Source organism: Sapajus apella, unplaced genomic scaffold (assembly GCF_009761245.1).
Source record: "Sapajus apella isolate SASKATOON/1434 unplaced genomic scaffold, GSC_monkey_1.0 scaffold94, whole genome shotgun sequence".
NCBI lineage: Eukaryota > Metazoa > Chordata > Mammalia > Primates > Cebidae > Sapajus > Sapajus apella.
The window spans coordinates 1,754,902-1,773,257 of NW_022437034.1; the positions used below are offsets into that span (position 1 = coordinate 1,754,902).

At 50.1% G+C, this 18,356-nt stretch overlaps 1 protein-coding gene across 5 annotated transcripts in view; it reads right to left on the reverse strand.

Moving 5' to 3' along the window:
• The window catches only part of LRRC20 (leucine rich repeat containing 20), a 66,128-nt gene extending 51,652 nt beyond the window's left edge, over positions 1–14,476 (reverse strand). For 2 of the 5 annotated variants that reach the window (XM_032256236.1, XM_032256237.1), the window contains exons 1-2: positions 14,375–14,468; positions 8,088–8,232 (exon numbers count right to left, since the gene is read on the reverse strand). In XM_032256236.1, the coding sequence (XP_032112127.1) occupies positions 8,088–8,169 (82 nt within the window). In that variant the 5' untranslated portion in view covers positions 8,170–8,232; positions 14,375–14,468. Of the gene's footprint in view, positions 1–8,087; positions 8,233–13,325; positions 13,736–14,374 lie in introns of those variants that run through there. The other 3 variants (XM_032256234.1, XM_032256235.1, XM_032256238.1) reach the window with 3 other exon arrangements.
• Positions 14,477–18,356: the final 3,880 nt, after the last annotated feature.

Genomic DNA, 18,356 nt, shown 5'->3' on the forward strand with positions numbered 1-18,356 from the left:
TTTAAAAAGCAATACAACTATTTATATAGCATTTACATTGTATCATGTATTGTAAGTAATCTAGAAATGACTTAAAGTAGGGCCGGGCGCGGTGGCTCAAGCCTGTAATCCCAGCACTTTGGGAGGCCGAGGCGGGTGGATCACGAGGTCAAGAGATCGAGACCATCCTGGTCAACATGGTGAAACCCCGTCTCTACTAAACTACAAAAAATTAGCTGGGCATGGTGGCGCGTGCCTGTAATCCCAGCTACTCAGGAGGCTGAGGCAGGAGAATTGCCTGAACCTGGGAGGCGGAGGTTGCAGTGAGCCGAGATCGCGCCATTGCACTCCAGCCTGGGTAACATGAGTGAAACTCCGTCTCAAAAAAAAAAAAAAAAAAAAAAAAAAAAAAAGAAATGACTTAAAGTATTCAAAAGGATGTGTGTAGGTTACATGCAAATTCTATACCACTTTATATAAGGGACTTGAGTATCCTTGAATATTGGTATCTGTGGGGCTCCTGGAACCACAGGAGACTCTGTCTCAAAAAAAAAAAAAAAAAAGCGCACACACACATACCATACACACACAGACACTGGCTAAAAGATGCTACTCACACCTTTGTTTCCTCATCTGTAAAATGGGGGTATTAACATCACCTTTGTCACAGGGTTATCATGGGGGATTAAATGAGTCAAAACCAGCAAATTGTTTGCTACAATCCCTGGCATTTAATAAGAGCAAGTTGGCCAGGTGCAGTGGCTCACACCCGTAATGCCAGCACTTTGGGAGGCTGAGGCTGGCAGATCACGAGGTCAGGAGTTTGAGACCAGCCTGACCAACATGGTGAAACCCTGTCTCTACTAAATATACAAAAATTAGCTGGGCGTGGTGGTGCATGCCTGTAATCCCAGCTACTCAGGAGGCTGAGGCAGGAGAATCACTTGAACCCGGGAGACAGAGGTTGTAGTGAGCCAAGATTTACACCACTGCACTCTAGCCTGGGCAACAGAGAAAGACTCCGTCTCAAAAAAAAAAAAAAAAAAAAAAAAGGAAGTCCAAAAGATCAAAAAAAAAGAATCTGAGTCTGGGCTCAATGGCTCACACCTGTAATCCCAGCACTTTGGAAGGCCAAGGCAGGTGGATCACTTGAGGTCAAATCCCAGCACTTTGGGAGGCCAAGGCAGGTGGATCGCTTGAGGTCAGGAGTTCAAGACCAGCCTGATCAACATGGTTAAACCCTGTCTCTACTAAATATACAAAAATTAGCTGGGTGCGGTGTCAGGCACCGTAGTCCCAGCTACTGGGGAGGCTGAGGCAGAAGAATCGCTTGAACCCTGGAAGTGGAGGTTGCAATGAGCCGAGATCATGCAACTGCACTCCAATCTGGGTGACAGAGGGAGACTCCATCTCATTAAAAAAAAAAAAAAAAATTAGAGAAATTGGAAGATAAGGGTAGGTAGGATAGTCTGGGGGACCAAGGGACTAAGGCTTAAACACCAAGACTCCTGCAGAAATCTGGGATTTTGAAGGACTACCTTTAGTGAAGGGGTAAACCAGAGAAAAAGAAAATCTACTACTTAATAATAAAAAATAAAATAATAAAAGTCTACTACTCGATAAGACAAAAAGCAGTTTCATCTTTGCCTAGGCAGTGAATTTTTAAACAAAAATCTCCACTAAGATTCTGAAATCACAGACCTGTTCATATCTAGGATTTGAATATTTACATCCCTTAATACACATACAGAAGCCCTTAGGGCTGAGACATTAACAGAAGATGTGCTTCTAGGCTGGTCACACTCAGGCACCTGACCAAAGCAAACACGACCCATTCAGAGGACACAGCCCGCAACCCAGGATTACACAGATGATAGTCCACCAGACAGGAGCACAGGGTTCAAATTATTACATAAAGTCAACTCAGAATAACCTACTGTGAGCTAGAGTCAGCAGGAACAACAGACTCAAACCCCTAAGAATGTCCTGTTATAGAAAAAGCAGGCCAGGTGCAGTGGCTCAAGCCTATAATCCCAGCACTTTGGGAGACTGAGGGGGTTGGATCACTTGAGGCCAGGGGTTCAAGACCAGCCTGTCCAACATGATGAAACCCCATCTCTACTAAAAATACAAAAAATTAGCCAGATGTGGTGGCACGCGCCTGTAATCCCAGCTACTTGGGAGTCTGAGGCAGGAGAATCGCTTAAACCTGGGAGGTGGAGGTTGCAGTGAGCAGAGATCACACCACTGTACTCCAGCCTAAGGCAACAGAGCGACACTCCATCTCAAAAAAAAGAAAAAGCAGTACAGTTTTAAAAGCAAGTATACGCTGAGAAAAGAGGATAGCTTGAGGTCAGGAGTTTGAGCCTAGCCTAGGCAACATATGAGACCCCCTCTCTACAAAACATTTTAAAAATTAGCCCGTGTAGTAACAAGTGCCTGTAGTTTCAACTATTTGGGAGGCTGAGGTGGGAGGATCACTTGAGCCCAGGAATTCAAGGCTGCAGGGAACCATGATTGTGCCACTGCACTCCAGCCTTGACGACAGTGCAAGACCCTGTTTCTAAAATGATTAAAGAATAAAAAATTAAAAATAGAACATAAAAAAGCAATAAGATTATTCCCTTAAATCAGATTTTTTTTTCAGTAAGACACAAAAGATTTATTGGATCTAAAGAAAAAGTAGAGTATATTATATCAGATTTTCTAAATAGGACTTTTTTTCACTCAGGCTGGAGTGCAGTGGCTTGATCACGGCTCACTGCAGCCTCAACCTCCAGGGGTCATGCAGTCCTCTTGCCTCAGCCTCCCAAAGTAGCTGACACTACAGGTGCGTGCCGCTGCATCTGGCTAATCTTTTAAATTTTATTTTTGGTAGAGACAGGGTTTACCAAAAATACAAGCAGTTAGCATGTATTGAGTACTTGCTGTATACTAGGTGCTTGGGGGCTCACAGGGATGTGTGTGGAGAGTATTGGGGAGTATTTGAAAAGGCCTGAGGAAAGGCTCCCAGGCCTTTTTAAACCCTACTGCAGTCATGATCATTCTTTAAAAGCCAGCCTCCTGGATCACCTGAGGTTGGGATTTCGAGACCAGCCTGACCAACATGGAGAAACCCTGTCTCTACTAAAAATACAAAAAACTAGCCAGGCGTGGTGGTGCCTGCCTATAATCCCAGCTACTGAGGATGCTGAGGCAGGAGAATCACTTGAACCCGGGAGGCAGAGGTTGTGGTGAGCCAAGATCATGCCATTGCACTCCAGCCTGGGCAACAAGAGCGAAACTCCATCTCAAAAAAAAAAAAAAGAAAAGAAAAGCCAGCCCCCATGCACACATCAGAGCTAGGAGCCTAAGACCCAGAGAGGAGCAGGATGCAGGGAAGCCTGGCCCCACGACCACAGGCCGGAGGGAAGGGTGGGGACAGATGGAAGTCCCTTGGGGGTCTAGGACCCATGGAAGCCCAGATAGAAAAAGGGCAGGGAAAGAGCCTGGCTTAGGGGAGGGAGGCTACCTCTGGTGCACAGTTTGCAACTCTGCCTGCTCCTTAGAAGCCTCCAAAAGATGATGCTGAGGGGGGCGGAGGGGCTGGGAGGAAAGCAGCTTCAACTCAAGCTGAGGGCCTCTCAGGGGCCAAATGGAAAGGAGCCCACCTCTCTGGGGATGAAGCCTGGAGTGGAGTGAGAAGGGCTGGCATCCTCGCCTCGGGTTACAGGAGGAAGCAGGGCTGGCTCCAGTTCTAGCCAGAGGTGCCCCAGGAACGCTGGGGGAGCGTGAGAAGTGCTTACCAGGGTCACCTGCCTGAGTAAGGTGAGAGCAAGCCTGTAACTGAGCTCCTCAGCCCAGTCTCTACAGGAGATCTCCCACTCTGCAGCAGCGCCTGTGGCTCTGGAGAGCCATCCTAGGAGGGAGCCCAGGAGGAAGGGAAAAGCCAGGGATGGCTGTGCCTCTCCCAGCGGCCTGGGCTTTGACAACGAGCTACCCCTGAACTCTCAGCTGTTGTCGGGACGTGTGCTTTATTTCCATAGTGGCAGGTGGTCCTTTCCCTAAAATCTATTCTCTAATTTTAAGAGTAATAGGTTCATGACAGAACATTTAGAAAATGCAAAGGGGCGTGGTGGCTCACGCCTGTAACCCAAGCACTGTGGAGGCCCAGGCGGGCGGATCACCTGAGGTTGGGAGTTCAAGGAGATGCAAAATAGTATTTTCTAACTCCCATTTGCATATTGGTTGATTTCCTTCCATTTTCTTTCCTACCTACATGCACAAGTTTAACATAATTAGTACCTTACTCTACATATGGTTTGGCAGTCTTGATTTTTTCCGATTCACGTTATATATGAGATTGTGCCAGTCTTTATTCAATCATACAATGAAATGTTACGCACTATCATTGATGGCTATATAATTAGCATCGTACAGATCGAGCGCAGTGGCTCACACCTATAATCCCAGCACTTTAGGCGGCTGGGCGGGTGGATCACTTGAGGCCAGGAGTTCGAGACCAGTTTGGCCAACAGGGCGAAACCCCATCTCTACTAAAAGAAATACAAAAGTTAACCAGGCATGGTGGCACACACCTGCAATCCCAGTCATTCAGGAGGATGAAGCAGGAGAATCACTTGAACCCGGGAGAGGGAAGCTTCATGAGCCAAGATGGCTCCACAGCACTCCAGCCTGGGTGACAGGGCAACCAAGACTCTGTCTCAAAAACAAAAAAAAAACACAAAAAACAAACCAAAACAAACAAAAAAAGCATCGTATAGCTGTAACCAAATTTATTTAAGCAATTTTCTGGTGCTAGGTGTTTCAGATGCTTCAGATTCTTAGGTATTTTACATGAGAACCATACAGTTACTTCAATACCCAGCAATATCTCCCACCTCTGAATTAGGACAACCTGTGTTCCGTCCGACACACCTTAGCATGGAGCCTGTGTGTCACTGCTCTCGGGAGACTGTCTTGTGGGTGGTGGGCTGTTCTCAGGTCCAGGACTGTACTGCACACATTCCTGGGAGCCACCAAGCAACTGGTATACTCAATACATGATAACTGCTTTGACCCAGCCCCCTTAGATTGTATGAACCTGATCAGCTCCATTTTCTAAGGGTCAGGATTACAGGTGCCCACTATGGCCCAGTTGGAAATTTTGCTTCTTCTCTGGCCACTGCATAGGTACAAAGGTTCCCTGTTATTCAATCACGACTTCAAGACCCAGTCCCCTCCACATGAAAGTCTTGAGCTTCAAGCAAGATCACCATGGCTAAAGCTTCTCCCAACTTGACTAGAGCTTCACAGCACTCATGACCCTGGCAATCACCAAACATCTGTACCCACCCCAGGGCTGCATGGTGGAAACAGGGCCCAGGCTCTGGTGCCAGACAGTCAGGGTTCCAATCCCAGGCATGGCAGTGGTCTGGCAGGGTAGCCAGAGGACTGCTTGGGTTCCTTGGTGGGTATGGTCCCCAGGCAGTGCAGGGGAGCTGATCGCAGCATGCCCCCTCCTAGCCACCCTGCACACTTCACCTGATGCAAGGTACCCACTCTTCAGCTCACAGAAATGTGCCCTGCCTTGCAGAGGCACCTGACCTTCCAATCTCCAGTCCACAGAGGTTGAAGTTCAGGGGTTTCTCAACACGGCCTTCCAGGCTCTCCGCCTGCCGGGCACCATCCCTCACCACCTGCCCAGTGCTGCTGTGGCAACTGGGCAGGGCCTCTCCAACTCAGGCACACCTCCGCCACTGCCTGGAGTGACTATCTCCCGAAACATCCTCTCTCAAACAGCACCCACTCCCTAAGCAGCTTCCCTGATGCCCCTGGGGGGAATTCAGTTTTCCTGCCCCTCCACCTCTCTACTCTTACCATATCTGAATGAAGTGGAGCCGCTGTGTCCCTCTCCCATGACACTTTTATTTATTTAGTTAGTTTTTAGATGGAGCCTCGCTCTGTCACCCAAGCTGGAGTGCAGTGGCAAGATCTTGGCTCACTGCAACCCCCACTTCCTGGGTTCAAGTGATTCTCCTGCCTCAGCCTCCCAAGTAGCTGGGATTACAGGCGTGTACCACCACTCCCAGCTAACTTTGAATTTTTAGTATGTTTTAGTAAGTTGGCCAGGCTGGTCTTGAACTCCTGCCCCAAGCAATTGGCCGACCTGCTTCGGCCTCCCAAAGTGCTGAGATTACAGCCATGGGCCACCATGCCCAGCCCCCTGTGACATTTTGAAGCAGGGGTACGCGTTACTCACCACGGAGATCTGTCGATTTGCACTGAACCCTCCATTGGAAAGCAGTGAGAAGCACACCCAGCACAGGCCTGGCTGGCTGACACCCAGAGAAGGTGCATTTGCGACGGGAAGGACTTAGGTCCCACCAGCTTTTGGGAATGAGCAAAAATTAAAAATAATAGCTGCCATTTACTGAGTTCCCTGCATACCAAACACCTTACAGACAATCCAATTACTCTTAATTACCTTGATGAGATAGACACAATTACCATTCCAATTTTACAGATGAAGACACTGAGGCTCTGAGAGATTAAGCAATCTGCTACAGTACCAGGTAATTGGCTGGCAGAGTAGGGATTCAAATCCAGGCCCATGTGACTCAAAGCCTAGCTCTCAACCGCAGTCTCAGTGGAGAGCCTTGAACAACCATATTACCGCCCAGTACGGAATTCCAGAATTCCTTCACTGAGGGCTCACAGTCATCATCAGCTCACTAGCTTAAGGCTTCTTGCAAAGGCCTCCCTCCAATACCAATGACAATCTTCAGTGAGCCTGCTGAGAAAGGAAATGCCTCTCACGTTAGTTAAGCTCAGGAAACGTTTCCACCCGTTTACAAAGTGCCTGACACTGCTCTGGGCTCGGGGGCGGGGCAGGGTAGGGGGACGCAACCAACCACAGAGTCCCTGCCCTCTACAGATGCTGAATGGGTGATACAGAGGAGGATGGGAGCAAAGGTGGATGAGGTAAGGCGGAGGGCTTCCTGGAAGAAGCAGTGATCAAGCACATCCTGAAGGCTGAGAATCTCTCCATTTCCTAGACCGCCTCTCTCTGTCTCAGAGAAAGCTGTGCAGTCCAGACACACCTGGTGAGCAGCTGCTTGCAGAAACTGGAAAGGCATTCTCTCTGTGACTTTGCTGAGGCAGTAACCACCACGGAAGGAAGCAATCCTTTGTGAGACAGACAGACAGACAGACAGACACACACACACACACACACACACACACGCACACCCCTACCTGCCTGTGAAATTCCTCTCCATGTACCTAACTTCAATTCTGCCTGCCTATCTGCAAGATCATCCCCAAGGCAGGACTGTGCTCCAGTCCTCTACAGCGGTGCCTGCACTCCAGGGGTGAGACACATGCACCCACGCACACACACACACATGCGCACACACACTTGAACACAAGCACCCACACATAGGCACACACACACAGGTAACTGCACTGCATCCCCTGCTGCCCCTTGCACTTGGTGGACGGTCAATAAATATCTGCTGAATTTAATTACATGGGATCGTTTGCCTAAATGCTTGGGAGTGTTGGGGTGACTGAAGGAATAAAATGCCCTGGCCAATTCAAAGCAAATAATATATATGACACAATTCAAGAAAAAATAGTGGAGTGTAAAGGGGTCTCTCGGCTGAGTAACCTCAAAGAAACCCATTTTGTCGTCTCCACCCTTCTTCACGCAATTACCGAGGCTAGCCATGCCCAGCAAGCATCATTCACCCCAGGGAGCCTGTGAAGCTTTAACAAGATAACATTCAGGAGGCGCCCAGCACAGGGCGAGGCACACAGATGCTACTTAGCCAGGACCAGCTCTGTATTTTCACCTGGTCCAAGGGCACACACACTAGGTCATCAGCAGTCAAAGAACAAGCAGGCAGGTTCCATCACTCAGTGGTTTTCAAACCTCTTTGACCAGGACCCACAGTAAGAAATGTCTTACACAAACTACACACTGTTACAATGAAAGTTCCACAAAACACATCCTCAGGATGAGGTTGCACACTGATGCTTGTGTCTTTCATCTCTTTCTATTTCATTTCTAAGCTGATCTCACAACTGCTTCCAGGGAAGTTGGGAAAAGCCCTGCCCTCACTCACCCAGAGTATCAGAGCCGCTCTCCACCGTCTCGTTGACCTTCCTTGCTACTCTGGCCACGGCCTCACCCATCTTCTTCAGCATGCAGACACAGGTGTCCTGCTGCCAGCCCCCAGGCTGGTCTGCTGCTCACAAAAGGGCCTGAGCCTGGGGAAGATGCAGTGTCATGAAGTGCCCGCCTGCCAGCCAGGGGCCCACCCAGACATCCCCCTCCAGCATCCTTCTCCCCCAGGACCCAGGCTGCTAGGAAGCCTGCAGGGAGGGCCCCAGGCCACTCACTTCCTCTTGCAGGACCCAGAGCTCAGGCCACGTCCAGCTTGGCCTTTGCACAGGCTGGTCTGCCAGTCAGAGGGTGCGAGCAGCTGGGTCCTACTGGTTTTCTGGGAGGATCAACATGCGTGACCTCATCAGACACAAGGACCAGGCCTGAACCAGCAGCCAGGCAGGTGTGAGGACTCATGGGTGTGCTGGCCTGTGATTCACTTAATAGGCGGGCACTGGGGAGAAGGTAGGGCGTAGCCAACTGCCAGAGAAAGACACCTGTCCCTCCATCCCACAGCCTCAGAGTTGGTGCCCTATCCACGCACCCCCAGGACAATTCCCCCAGCTTCCCTGTTCACCCCACACATATCTGCCTTGTGCATGGCAGGAAGTGGGGATATGAAGGCAAATCAGAGCCCTGTGAGCCCATCAGAACACATGGACTGGCGGTGGGTGGTCTCTACAAATTCCTTTCCCCTGTGCCAATAGGAAGGAGAGGTTATAGTACTAGCCTGCAGACCTGATTATCAGCCTGATGCTGAGTTTATCTGCAAGAAAAGCAGGGGAAGCGGGTAGGGATGGAAATGAGAGAAGAGAAATTGGATCACTAGGGGAGAAGAGGCTGAAAGAAAGGTGAGGAAGACAAAATGATATAAGGACTTGCAAACACCCTCAACTCCCTGTTTATTACAGAGAAGGAAACAAGGGCCCAGACAGGGGCTAGGTGACCTAGCCAAGGTCAAAGTGAGTCAGCAGCAAGAATCGGGTCAGTCCAGCTCCATAACCAGTGCTCACTTATTTACAAAAATCACCCACATCACCAACAGCAGCACCCCATGGAGAGAGGAATGAACTCGAGTCCAAGGTCAGCACCACTCTTTGCCCCCAGACCCCAGTCCCAGCTTCACAGACAGCTCAAGGAGCTCCAATGAACTCACCCCAAGGGCCAAAGGCAGAAGAAGGTGAAGGGCAGAGAGAAGGGCCATGGGGACAGTGCTAAGAGCTGACAGTCACCAAGAAAAAGTTCCCATGTGCTCAACTGGACAAGCAGGACAGGCAAGGCCAAGACAGGGCTGGCCAAGCCCACCCATCTGCTTTGAGGAGTTAGTGTGAGTTTAATATATGTGTGCATTTCCACTAAGGAGGCTGGCACTAAAGGTTTGAGACACATGCCCATGGTGCAGTGAGAAAAGACTGATTTTGGAGACAGGCCAAATGTTCAACTCCCCCATTTATTAGCTGAGAAGCCTTGGGAGAGTTTCTTAACTACTCTGAGCCTGTTTCTTTATCCGAATAGGAGATCTAGTAATACCCAACTTGCTAGGTTAATATGAGGATTGAACAAAATATATATACCTGTCTAGCTCAGAGCCCAGGACATGTAAATAATAAACGGTAGCTGAGAGGATAAGCAGCGCACATGTGGATGCAACACCAGCATCTAACCCCAGTTTAATACTCATGTGACTCTGAACAAAACACTTAGGGAACTCATCTTTGAGGAATGAGTGGAATTTCTATCTCTCCACCTCCAGGAAATCTCCTCTGATTGCCTCAGTGTTCTCTCTTCCACCTCTGAGTTTCAGTAGCACTTAATGACTTAGCACAAGTCACCTGGATTATTTATGAGCTTTTAAATATACACTTGTCAGCCATGTGCAGTGGCTCATGCCTATAATCCTAGTACTTTGGGAGGCTGAGGCAGGCAGATCACTTTAGGTCAGGAGCTGGAGACCAGCCTGACAAACATAGTGAAACCTCATCTCTACAAAAAAAAAAGCCTGGGCACAGTGGCTCACATCTGTAATCCCAGCACTTTGGGAGGCCAAGGTGAGTGGATCACCTGGGATCACGAGTTCGAGACCAGACTGGCCAACGTGGTAAAACCCCGTCTCTACTAAAAATATAAAAATTAGCCAGGTGTAGTAGCAGGCACCTGTAATCCCAGCTACTCAGGAGGCTGAGGCAGAAGAATCACTTGAACCCAGGAGGCAGAGGTTGCAGTGAGCCGAGATCATGCCATTGCACTCCAGCCTGGGCAATAAGAATGAACCTCTGTCTCAAAAATAATAATAATAATTAGCCAGACATGGTGGCTCACGCCTGTAATCCCAGCTACTTGGGAGGCTGAGGCAGGAGAATTGCTTGAACCCAGAAGGCGGAGCTTGCAGTGAGCCGAGATCACACCATTGCACTCCAGCCTGGGCGACAAGAGTAAGGCCCTGTCTCAAAAAATAAACAAATAAACAAACAAACATACACCTGTGGCCCCCATTGGCCTGTGGGCAGCTTGGAGGCAGGGAATAGATCTATATTGTGCTTCTCCCCACACACTGAGCCCGGGTGCTCAGTTAGTATCCCCCAATGCTGATGATCAACAGACATCATTTGTGTTTCAAATCTGAATACAGGTCAAGAGACTCTTACAACAAATCTAAGACACTGTCTAAATTGAGAAGGGTCAAAAATCCAAATGCCTAACAGTGCCAGGTGAGCAACCTGCATAAGGCGAGCCAGTGCAGGGCAGCAGGGAATAGAAAGGACTGTGGCAAACTGGACCCAACACGTTCACCATGCTGCCTCGAAGACCGTACCCCTAAGCCTAAATCACAGCCATGTTGCTGACATCTTGGTGATTTGTTCTAACCCCTTTATGAATGGGAAAGCTGAGGACCCAAAATGGGAGGCAAATCAGCTAGATGAAAACAAAAAACCCAGGTCTTCTAAGTCCCAGCTTAGGACTCTTTCCACCATACCATGCTCCGTCCTTTCTCCATCTCCAATTCATCATCAATAATCACAAACATGCCGGGCACGGTGGCTCAAGCCTGTAATCCCAGCACTTTGGGAGGCCGAGGCGGGTGGATCACGAGGTCAAGAGATCGAGACCATCCTGGTCAACATGGTGAAACCCCGTCTCTACTAAAAATACAAAACATTAGCTGGGCATGGTGGCGTGTGCCTGTAATCCCAGCTACTCAGGAGGCTGAGGCAGGAGAATTGCCTGAACCCAGGAGGCGGAGGTTGCAGTGAGCCGAGATCGCGCCATTGCACTCCAGCCTGGGTAACAAGAGTGAAACTCCGTCTCAAAAAATAATAATAATAAAATAATCACAAACATTTACTAAGTGTCTCCTAGGTATAAGGGATAAGAATGAAGAGGGAGGAAAGAAATACAGGAAACAGCTCTGACTTTTCATTCTGATGAGGAAGAGCTTTCTGAAGAACAGCACTGAAGCAATCTGGCCACACAGCAGAGAAGGAAAGGAAGGGAAGTCACCAAGCTGCCCAGGGTCTGGGGTAGCCCTGGTGGGATCACCTGGCCTGCAATTCTATTAGCTGCCACCAGGTGGGGGAGGTGGTGCCTCAGACCAGCAGTCACCAACCTTTTCGGTTTCCTAAAAGACAATTTTTCCCACCTCAGGGGGAGAGGGGGATGGTTTCGGGATTAAACTATTCCACCTCAGATCATTAGGCATTAGATTCTCATATGGAGTGCACAACCTAGATCCATCGCATTTCGCAGTTGGCAATAGGGTTCAGGCTTCTAGGAGAATTAAATGGGGCCACTGATCTGACAGAAGCCAGACCTCAGGCAGTAATGCTCACCTCCTGCTGTGCAGCCAGGTTCCTCACAGGCCACGGACTGTATCAGCCCAGGGATTGGAGACTCCTGCCTTAGACCACTGATGAAAACTAGTCAGATCAAAAATTTCACCGCTAGTGGCAAGTTCAGACACCTTATTGTGTGGGTCAGGGTAGACACAGGTACAGGAATAGAAAGAACATGTAAATTCTAGGTGTCAAGGCAATTCGATAGGAAGAAGGGCCCTTCTATTCCAGAGGATGCTCTGAGTACAGCACAAATGCGCTCTGGGCTCCCAAAAGATTCCTGCCGCCTAAAATCACCATGCTCATTAACTAGCTAGGAAGCCATCCTCCCTTCACCTAAAACTGGCCCTTCCTCAGCAAGGAGGAATTGCTTCTTGAAGTCCAGCGGACAGGCCTGTGCTCCTCGGGGTACCTGGTCAGTGCCATGCACAGGGGTAGTGGTAGCAGGAGTCACAGTGTCCCAAAAGGGAGAAACAGACACCATCAGCCCACGTGGGCCAGATCTCTGCTTGGGGCACCCCAGTCAGCTGGCACTATTGGTCCCAGCCAGTCCCAGGCACTAGAGAGTGAGCCTTCGAAAATGTCAAGGAAAGCACTCCAAATCCCAGACACACTTCAGCACAGGGTTAAAGTTCATACTCACACTGCCTATATCTTCGAGGCATGGCCCTCTCTACACACCCCCAATCCGGTTTGCTCAGGGTGGGAGTAAAGGGGCAAAGACAGGGTATGTGTTACAACAAGCTTCCCAATGGGAGGCAGGATGAGCCCGATGCTAGCAAGGCTACAGGGCCAGGCCTAGGGGGGTATGAAGGCACATGGCATCGGGGGAACGAACAGATGGGCTTAGCAGCAGATGCACAGAGAGACTGAGGAGCAAGGAGACAGGGAGCCAATCAGCTCCCAGACTACTGAGGGAGGAAACTGTAGCCCTCTTAAAAGGTTGTCCTCTGCTTCTCTGTAGTGAACTAAGAGAAGTTTTTTGAGGAAGGCAGCGGAATCCAGGGTTTTGGAAAGTTATCAGTGTTGTGAGCAGTCCCATTTGTAAAATGAAAATACCACCTTCCTCGCTGGATTACTGTAAGAAGTAACTGATATATAACTTTTGAGAAGGGACTTTGCAAACCATCACGTTTTCCACACCAAGGCATTACCAATAGGTAATTAACCAGGTGCAGAGAGGAAGTTTGGATGTAATAAATTTAATGCCAGACAAAAACCTTGTCCTGCTTTGTGGGAGCTGGCAATAGAGTCCTCCTGTCCCTATAACCCGGTTTCACCTCGACTCAGCTGGCTGGGGGAGGGGTGATTCTTCTTAAACCCTGACCTAGCCCCCTGACTCCAGCCCTTACCAGCAAGAACTCTACCTTATCTGCAGTCTGGAGACCTCTGCAAAGGAGCCGCTGCGACAGCCCGTCCCCACCATCTGCTCCTATATTTAGTTACTGGTGTAGTCAGTTGGGAACTTTAGAGTCTGGCAGCGGCTCGGATGGGCAACCGGAGCCTCCGGAGCCATGTGTGCAAGCTGGCCCCACCGCTGGCTCCAGCCCGGGCTCTGGACCATGCCAAGCCGGGAAGCCGGTGGGGAGGTGAGGAGCGACCCAAGCAGCCCCAAAGCCCCCTTCAGATCAGAACAAAGTTGACCCACTTTCCCACCAGAGGGAAAGAAGCCTGCTGGGGCGTGAGCCGGACCTGCTGGCGCCTCGTTTTTGTGCCATCGGGTTCGGGAAGCTCAGCGCGCGCTCCCTCACGAACATCTAGGGATCCTCTGACTGAGTCTCCAGCACTAAGCGCGGTGGCCAGGCCAGGGTCCTCCCGCCCCGCGCGCCAGGACCCGCCTCACCCCCGGTGCCTGCAGCCAATGGCACCTCGTCCGCTGGCCCGGCAGGCGGGGACTGGGAGAATAAAGCAGGCAGAGGGGAGAACGCCAGTGATCGCAGAGGGCCGGGGGCTCCCACGCTGTCCGGAGGCCGAGCGGCACGCTCTGGAGCAGGCGTCTGCAGCTCCCCAGAGCAGACGCAAACCCCGAAAGTGCCGCTTCGGGGACGAAATGCACAGCAGCCTCTCCCAGCAAAGGGCGCCTCCCGCCGGGAAAGGAGGCCCGCCCGGGAGCGCTTTTCCGAGCTCCCTATTCCCTGGCACCGCTGCACCTACTCCCCCGAACCATCGGGGTCCAGCCGCAGTAGGCAAGCAAGAGCCGGCGCATGCCAGGCACCTTGGCACCGCAAGAGCCTCCGCTGGTGCACCGCTGCTCTTTTCCAGCGGGTAACCTGGGGGAGGGGAGGGGACGTTGCAAAAACCGGGACACTTCTCGCCACCTCTCCCCCAGCCCCTGCAACGCTCGGCCTCCGACTACGTTTACTTTGCGGGGCACGAAGAGTGTGGCCCGTTCCGGGCCGCTTTCGGCTCCACTTACGGCGACAATGCCTCCTAGCGCCCTGCGCAGCGCAGTCAGGCTCCCTCCGCCGCCGGCGGCGCCCCAGGCGAGTTCCCAACCGGCAGGGCGGGGCGCGCGGGGCTGCTGGATCTGCGCGCGCGGTCGCTCCTCCAATCCCCGCGTCAGGACCGGCACCGGGGCGGGAGCAGGCTCGGCCCGGGCTGCGCGCAGCCAATCAACGCTGGACTGGCGCGCGCGGGTGTGGTGCGCGCGGAAGGGCAGCCTGCGCGCTCCCGCTCGCCGGGAGGAACCGCTTTGTGTGCGGCTTCTAGAGGAAGAACGCTGGGAGGGCGGAGATACCGAGTTTGATTAGCAGTACATCCCAGGATCAATAGGACCGGGGCTCCAGATGGGCTTTTCTCGAGGGAATGGAGTTGAAATAGCCAGATCAGGCGTACTTCGAAACACGTGAACATGGTGAATAGGGAACTTTTTCTGTGACGACTTCGGGTGCCCATTAAGGTTTTTAGTATATGCAAGGCCCTGTGTCTTGGCCCTTTATCTCCAAAGCCTAAAGTTCTTGTCTATAAAATATGACTTGAGGGAGGGAGGGGCACGGTGGCTAACGCCTGTAATCCCAACGCTTTTGGAGGCCCAGGCAGAGACGGACCACTTGAGGTCTGGAGTTTGAGAGCAGCCTTGCCAACATGGCGAAACCTCCGTCTCTACTAAAAATACAAAAATTAGCCAGACGTGGTGGTGCGCGCCTGTAATCCCAGCTACTTGGGAGGCTGAGGCAGGAGAATCGCTTGAACCCGGGAGGCAGAGGTTGCAGTGAGCCGAGATCAGGCCACTGCACTCCAGCCTGGGCGACAGAGTCAGACTCTGTCTCAAAGTAAAAGAATATTTAATTCCGCCTCAGGGGTCTAGGCAAAGAATACACATTACCTTGGGCCTCGATCGATGTTAAGTTTCATTATGCCCTCTCTACCCCTCTCCCCACAATATGTTAAAGTCCATCAGAATGTGATTTGATTTGGAAATAGGGCATTGCAGATGTAACTAGTTAAGGTCGTGCTGAAGTAGAGTGGGTCCCTAATCCACTGAGACTGGTGTAGTTTTAAGAGGAGAACAGACACAGAAGAGACCACAGGGAGAACCACCTGTGATGATGGGATGGGAATCAGCTGATGCATTTCCAAGGCCAGGAGTGCCAAGCACTGCCAGCAGAGACCAGAAGCTAGGAACGGGCATGGAATAATTTCTGCTTCAGAGCCTCCAAAAAGGAATTAACCCTCCAGACACCTTGATTTCCGACTTACAACTTCCAGAGCTGTAAGTGAATAAATTTCTATTGCTTTACACCCCCCGCCCCCCGCAGTTAATGTCAATTTGTTATAGCAGCCCTAGGAAAAAACTGCAATATGTTAGTAGGAATAAAGAGAAGAGGATGATAAATATCTCCAAACTAAGTCTTTTGAAACTGAATACTCAGTATATGCAAGGCCCTGTGTCTTGGGGTATACGAACATGAATGAGACACAGACACCCCCACCTCAAGGGGTTAACAGTCAAGTGGATACCTGAGCAGCCATGTTTTCTGATCCCTTGTGCCTTCCCAAGAAAGACTATGGAGACCTCTCTCAACCCATCAACACCATTACCAGATATATACCAAGTACCAGATATAAATAACTAATGGATAGAGTCCCTTTCTGCCCAAACCAAGATGCTGCTTGTCACTATAGACAAAGCCACATAGCTACTTCTGTTTTCAGTGAAAACCAGCATGACACTTCTCACCAGCTTTTACATGTGGATGTCTTCTCTGCCCTGCTAGTTCATATGCAGCTCTGAGACAGCCAGTGCAGTGTTCCTGTGCACATGGTAAGGGCTCAGTATATACTGCTGGCTGATGGCCCCAGCTGGGGTTTCCCACATTCATGCTTTCCCTTAGCCAGTCCCCGTCCTGGACCCTCTAACTCTGCAGAGACAAGATCCCTCCCTAGCTCAAATGCCACCTCTTCTATTCCTACTGTGTTTGCTTCTCCAGATCACTTACTATATTATACCCATTATTGTATCATCTCTGCACAAGTCTTTTCTCCCAAGAATCTGCGTGATTGCAAATACCAGAGCTTGGCTCATGTTCAGTGCTTATATCCATCAGTGTTTCCTGCATAATAAAACATTCCAAAATTTAGATGTGGCTTAACACAACAATTACTTATTTAGTTCATGATTTTATGAGTCAGCATTTTAGGCTGGGCTTAGCCAGGTGGTTCTTCTGGTCTCAGCAGGACTCCCTCATGCATCCCGGTTCACCAGGCAGTTAGAAAGCTCTGCTTCTGGGAGGTGCCTAGCTGCCAACTGAGGCAAGTAGGCCACATATCTCTCATGTACTAACAGACTAGCCTAATTTGTTCACATGGAACAAGAATGGAATTGTGTAAGGTTTCTCAAAATCTAGGCTCAAAGTTGGCACTACTCCACTTCCACAGTTGTATTTACCAAACCAGATTGCAAGGTCAACCCAAGTTCGAGGGTGAAGAAATAGACTCCATCTCCTGTTGGGAGGAACAGCAAAGTCACATTGCAAAGAACATGAGTACAGGGATGAGCAGAAAGTTGGGGCTAATTTTGTAATCTATCACAGGACTCAATATAAGTATTCTTGGGCCGGGTGCAGTGGCTCACACCTGTAATCCCAGCACTTTGGGAGGCTGAGACAGGAGGATCACTTAAACTGAGAAGTTCGAGAGCAGCCTGGGCAATATGGTGAAACCCCATCTCTACAAAAAATACAAAAAGTAGCCAGGCGTGGTGGCATGGGCCTGTAGTCCCAGCTACTCAGGAGGCTGAGGTGGGAGGATAGTTTGATCCCAGAAGACCAGGTCTAAAAAAAAAAAAAAAAAAAAAAAAACCCTGTTCTCACAATACCTAGCATGTAGTGGGTACTCAGAAAATATTTATCAACATTGGTAAGATTTTCAATCACTATGTTTACTGACTACATTCAATTCAATCAGTTGGCAAAATATTATCCTTCACTGTTAGGGTGTACAAGCCTCCTGCCATTGGCAGCCATTTTCTGTTTAAGAAAAGCAAGTGAAGGAATCAGGAAGGTAGGGCTGTGCAAGAGAAGCCCCTGAGGCTTCTCAGTGAAGAAGCTCAACTGGCCCAAACAAATAGGCTCCTCTGAAGAGATCCAGAGCATCTTTGGAGGCCTGGACCCCTTAGTGACATGGTCCAAGCCTGGCCACCTGAGTCAGAAGCCACACACCCTGCACAGACTCAGATGTTTGCCAGGGCTTGGCCATAGCCTCTAGAGATGTTTGAAATCCTTGCAAACTACCTGCAGATAGGAAAACTCTTGTGCTAAGACAAAATTGTTCTATGGCTCTTCCTGGAGGGTCTGTCCCTCACTGAGCAAGATACATTCTCAGGGCACTTGTGAAAGGGACACTATCCCATTGTCAGAGTCGGCATCTCAACTCCTGTGACTGAAGACCCTGATAGAGTCTACTTCTCATCAAAGAACTTCTAGACGAAATCTCAAGACCTGTTAATTGGTTAATTTGTGCCACCGTCCCCAGAAAAAAAAAGATAGGTTGTAGTCCTAACCCCTAGTACCTAAGAATATGGCCTCATTTGGAGATAGGGGCTTTACAGAAGTAATCAAGTTAAAATCGAGGTCATTAGGGTGGGCTCTAATCCAATGTGATTGATGTCCTTTTAAGAAGGAGTCATTGGCCGGGCGCGGTGGCTCACGCCTGTAATCCCAGCACTTTGGGAGGCCGAGGCGGGTGGATCACGAGGTCAAGAGCTCGAGACCATCCTGGTCAACATGGTGAAACCCCATCTCTACTAAAAATACAAAAATTCAGCTGGGCATGGTGGCACATGCCTGTAATCCCAGCTACTAAGGAGGTTGAGGCAGGAGAATTGCCTGAACCCAGGAGGCGGAGGTTGCGGTGAGCCGAGATCGCGCCATTGCACTCCAGCCTGGGTAACATGAGTG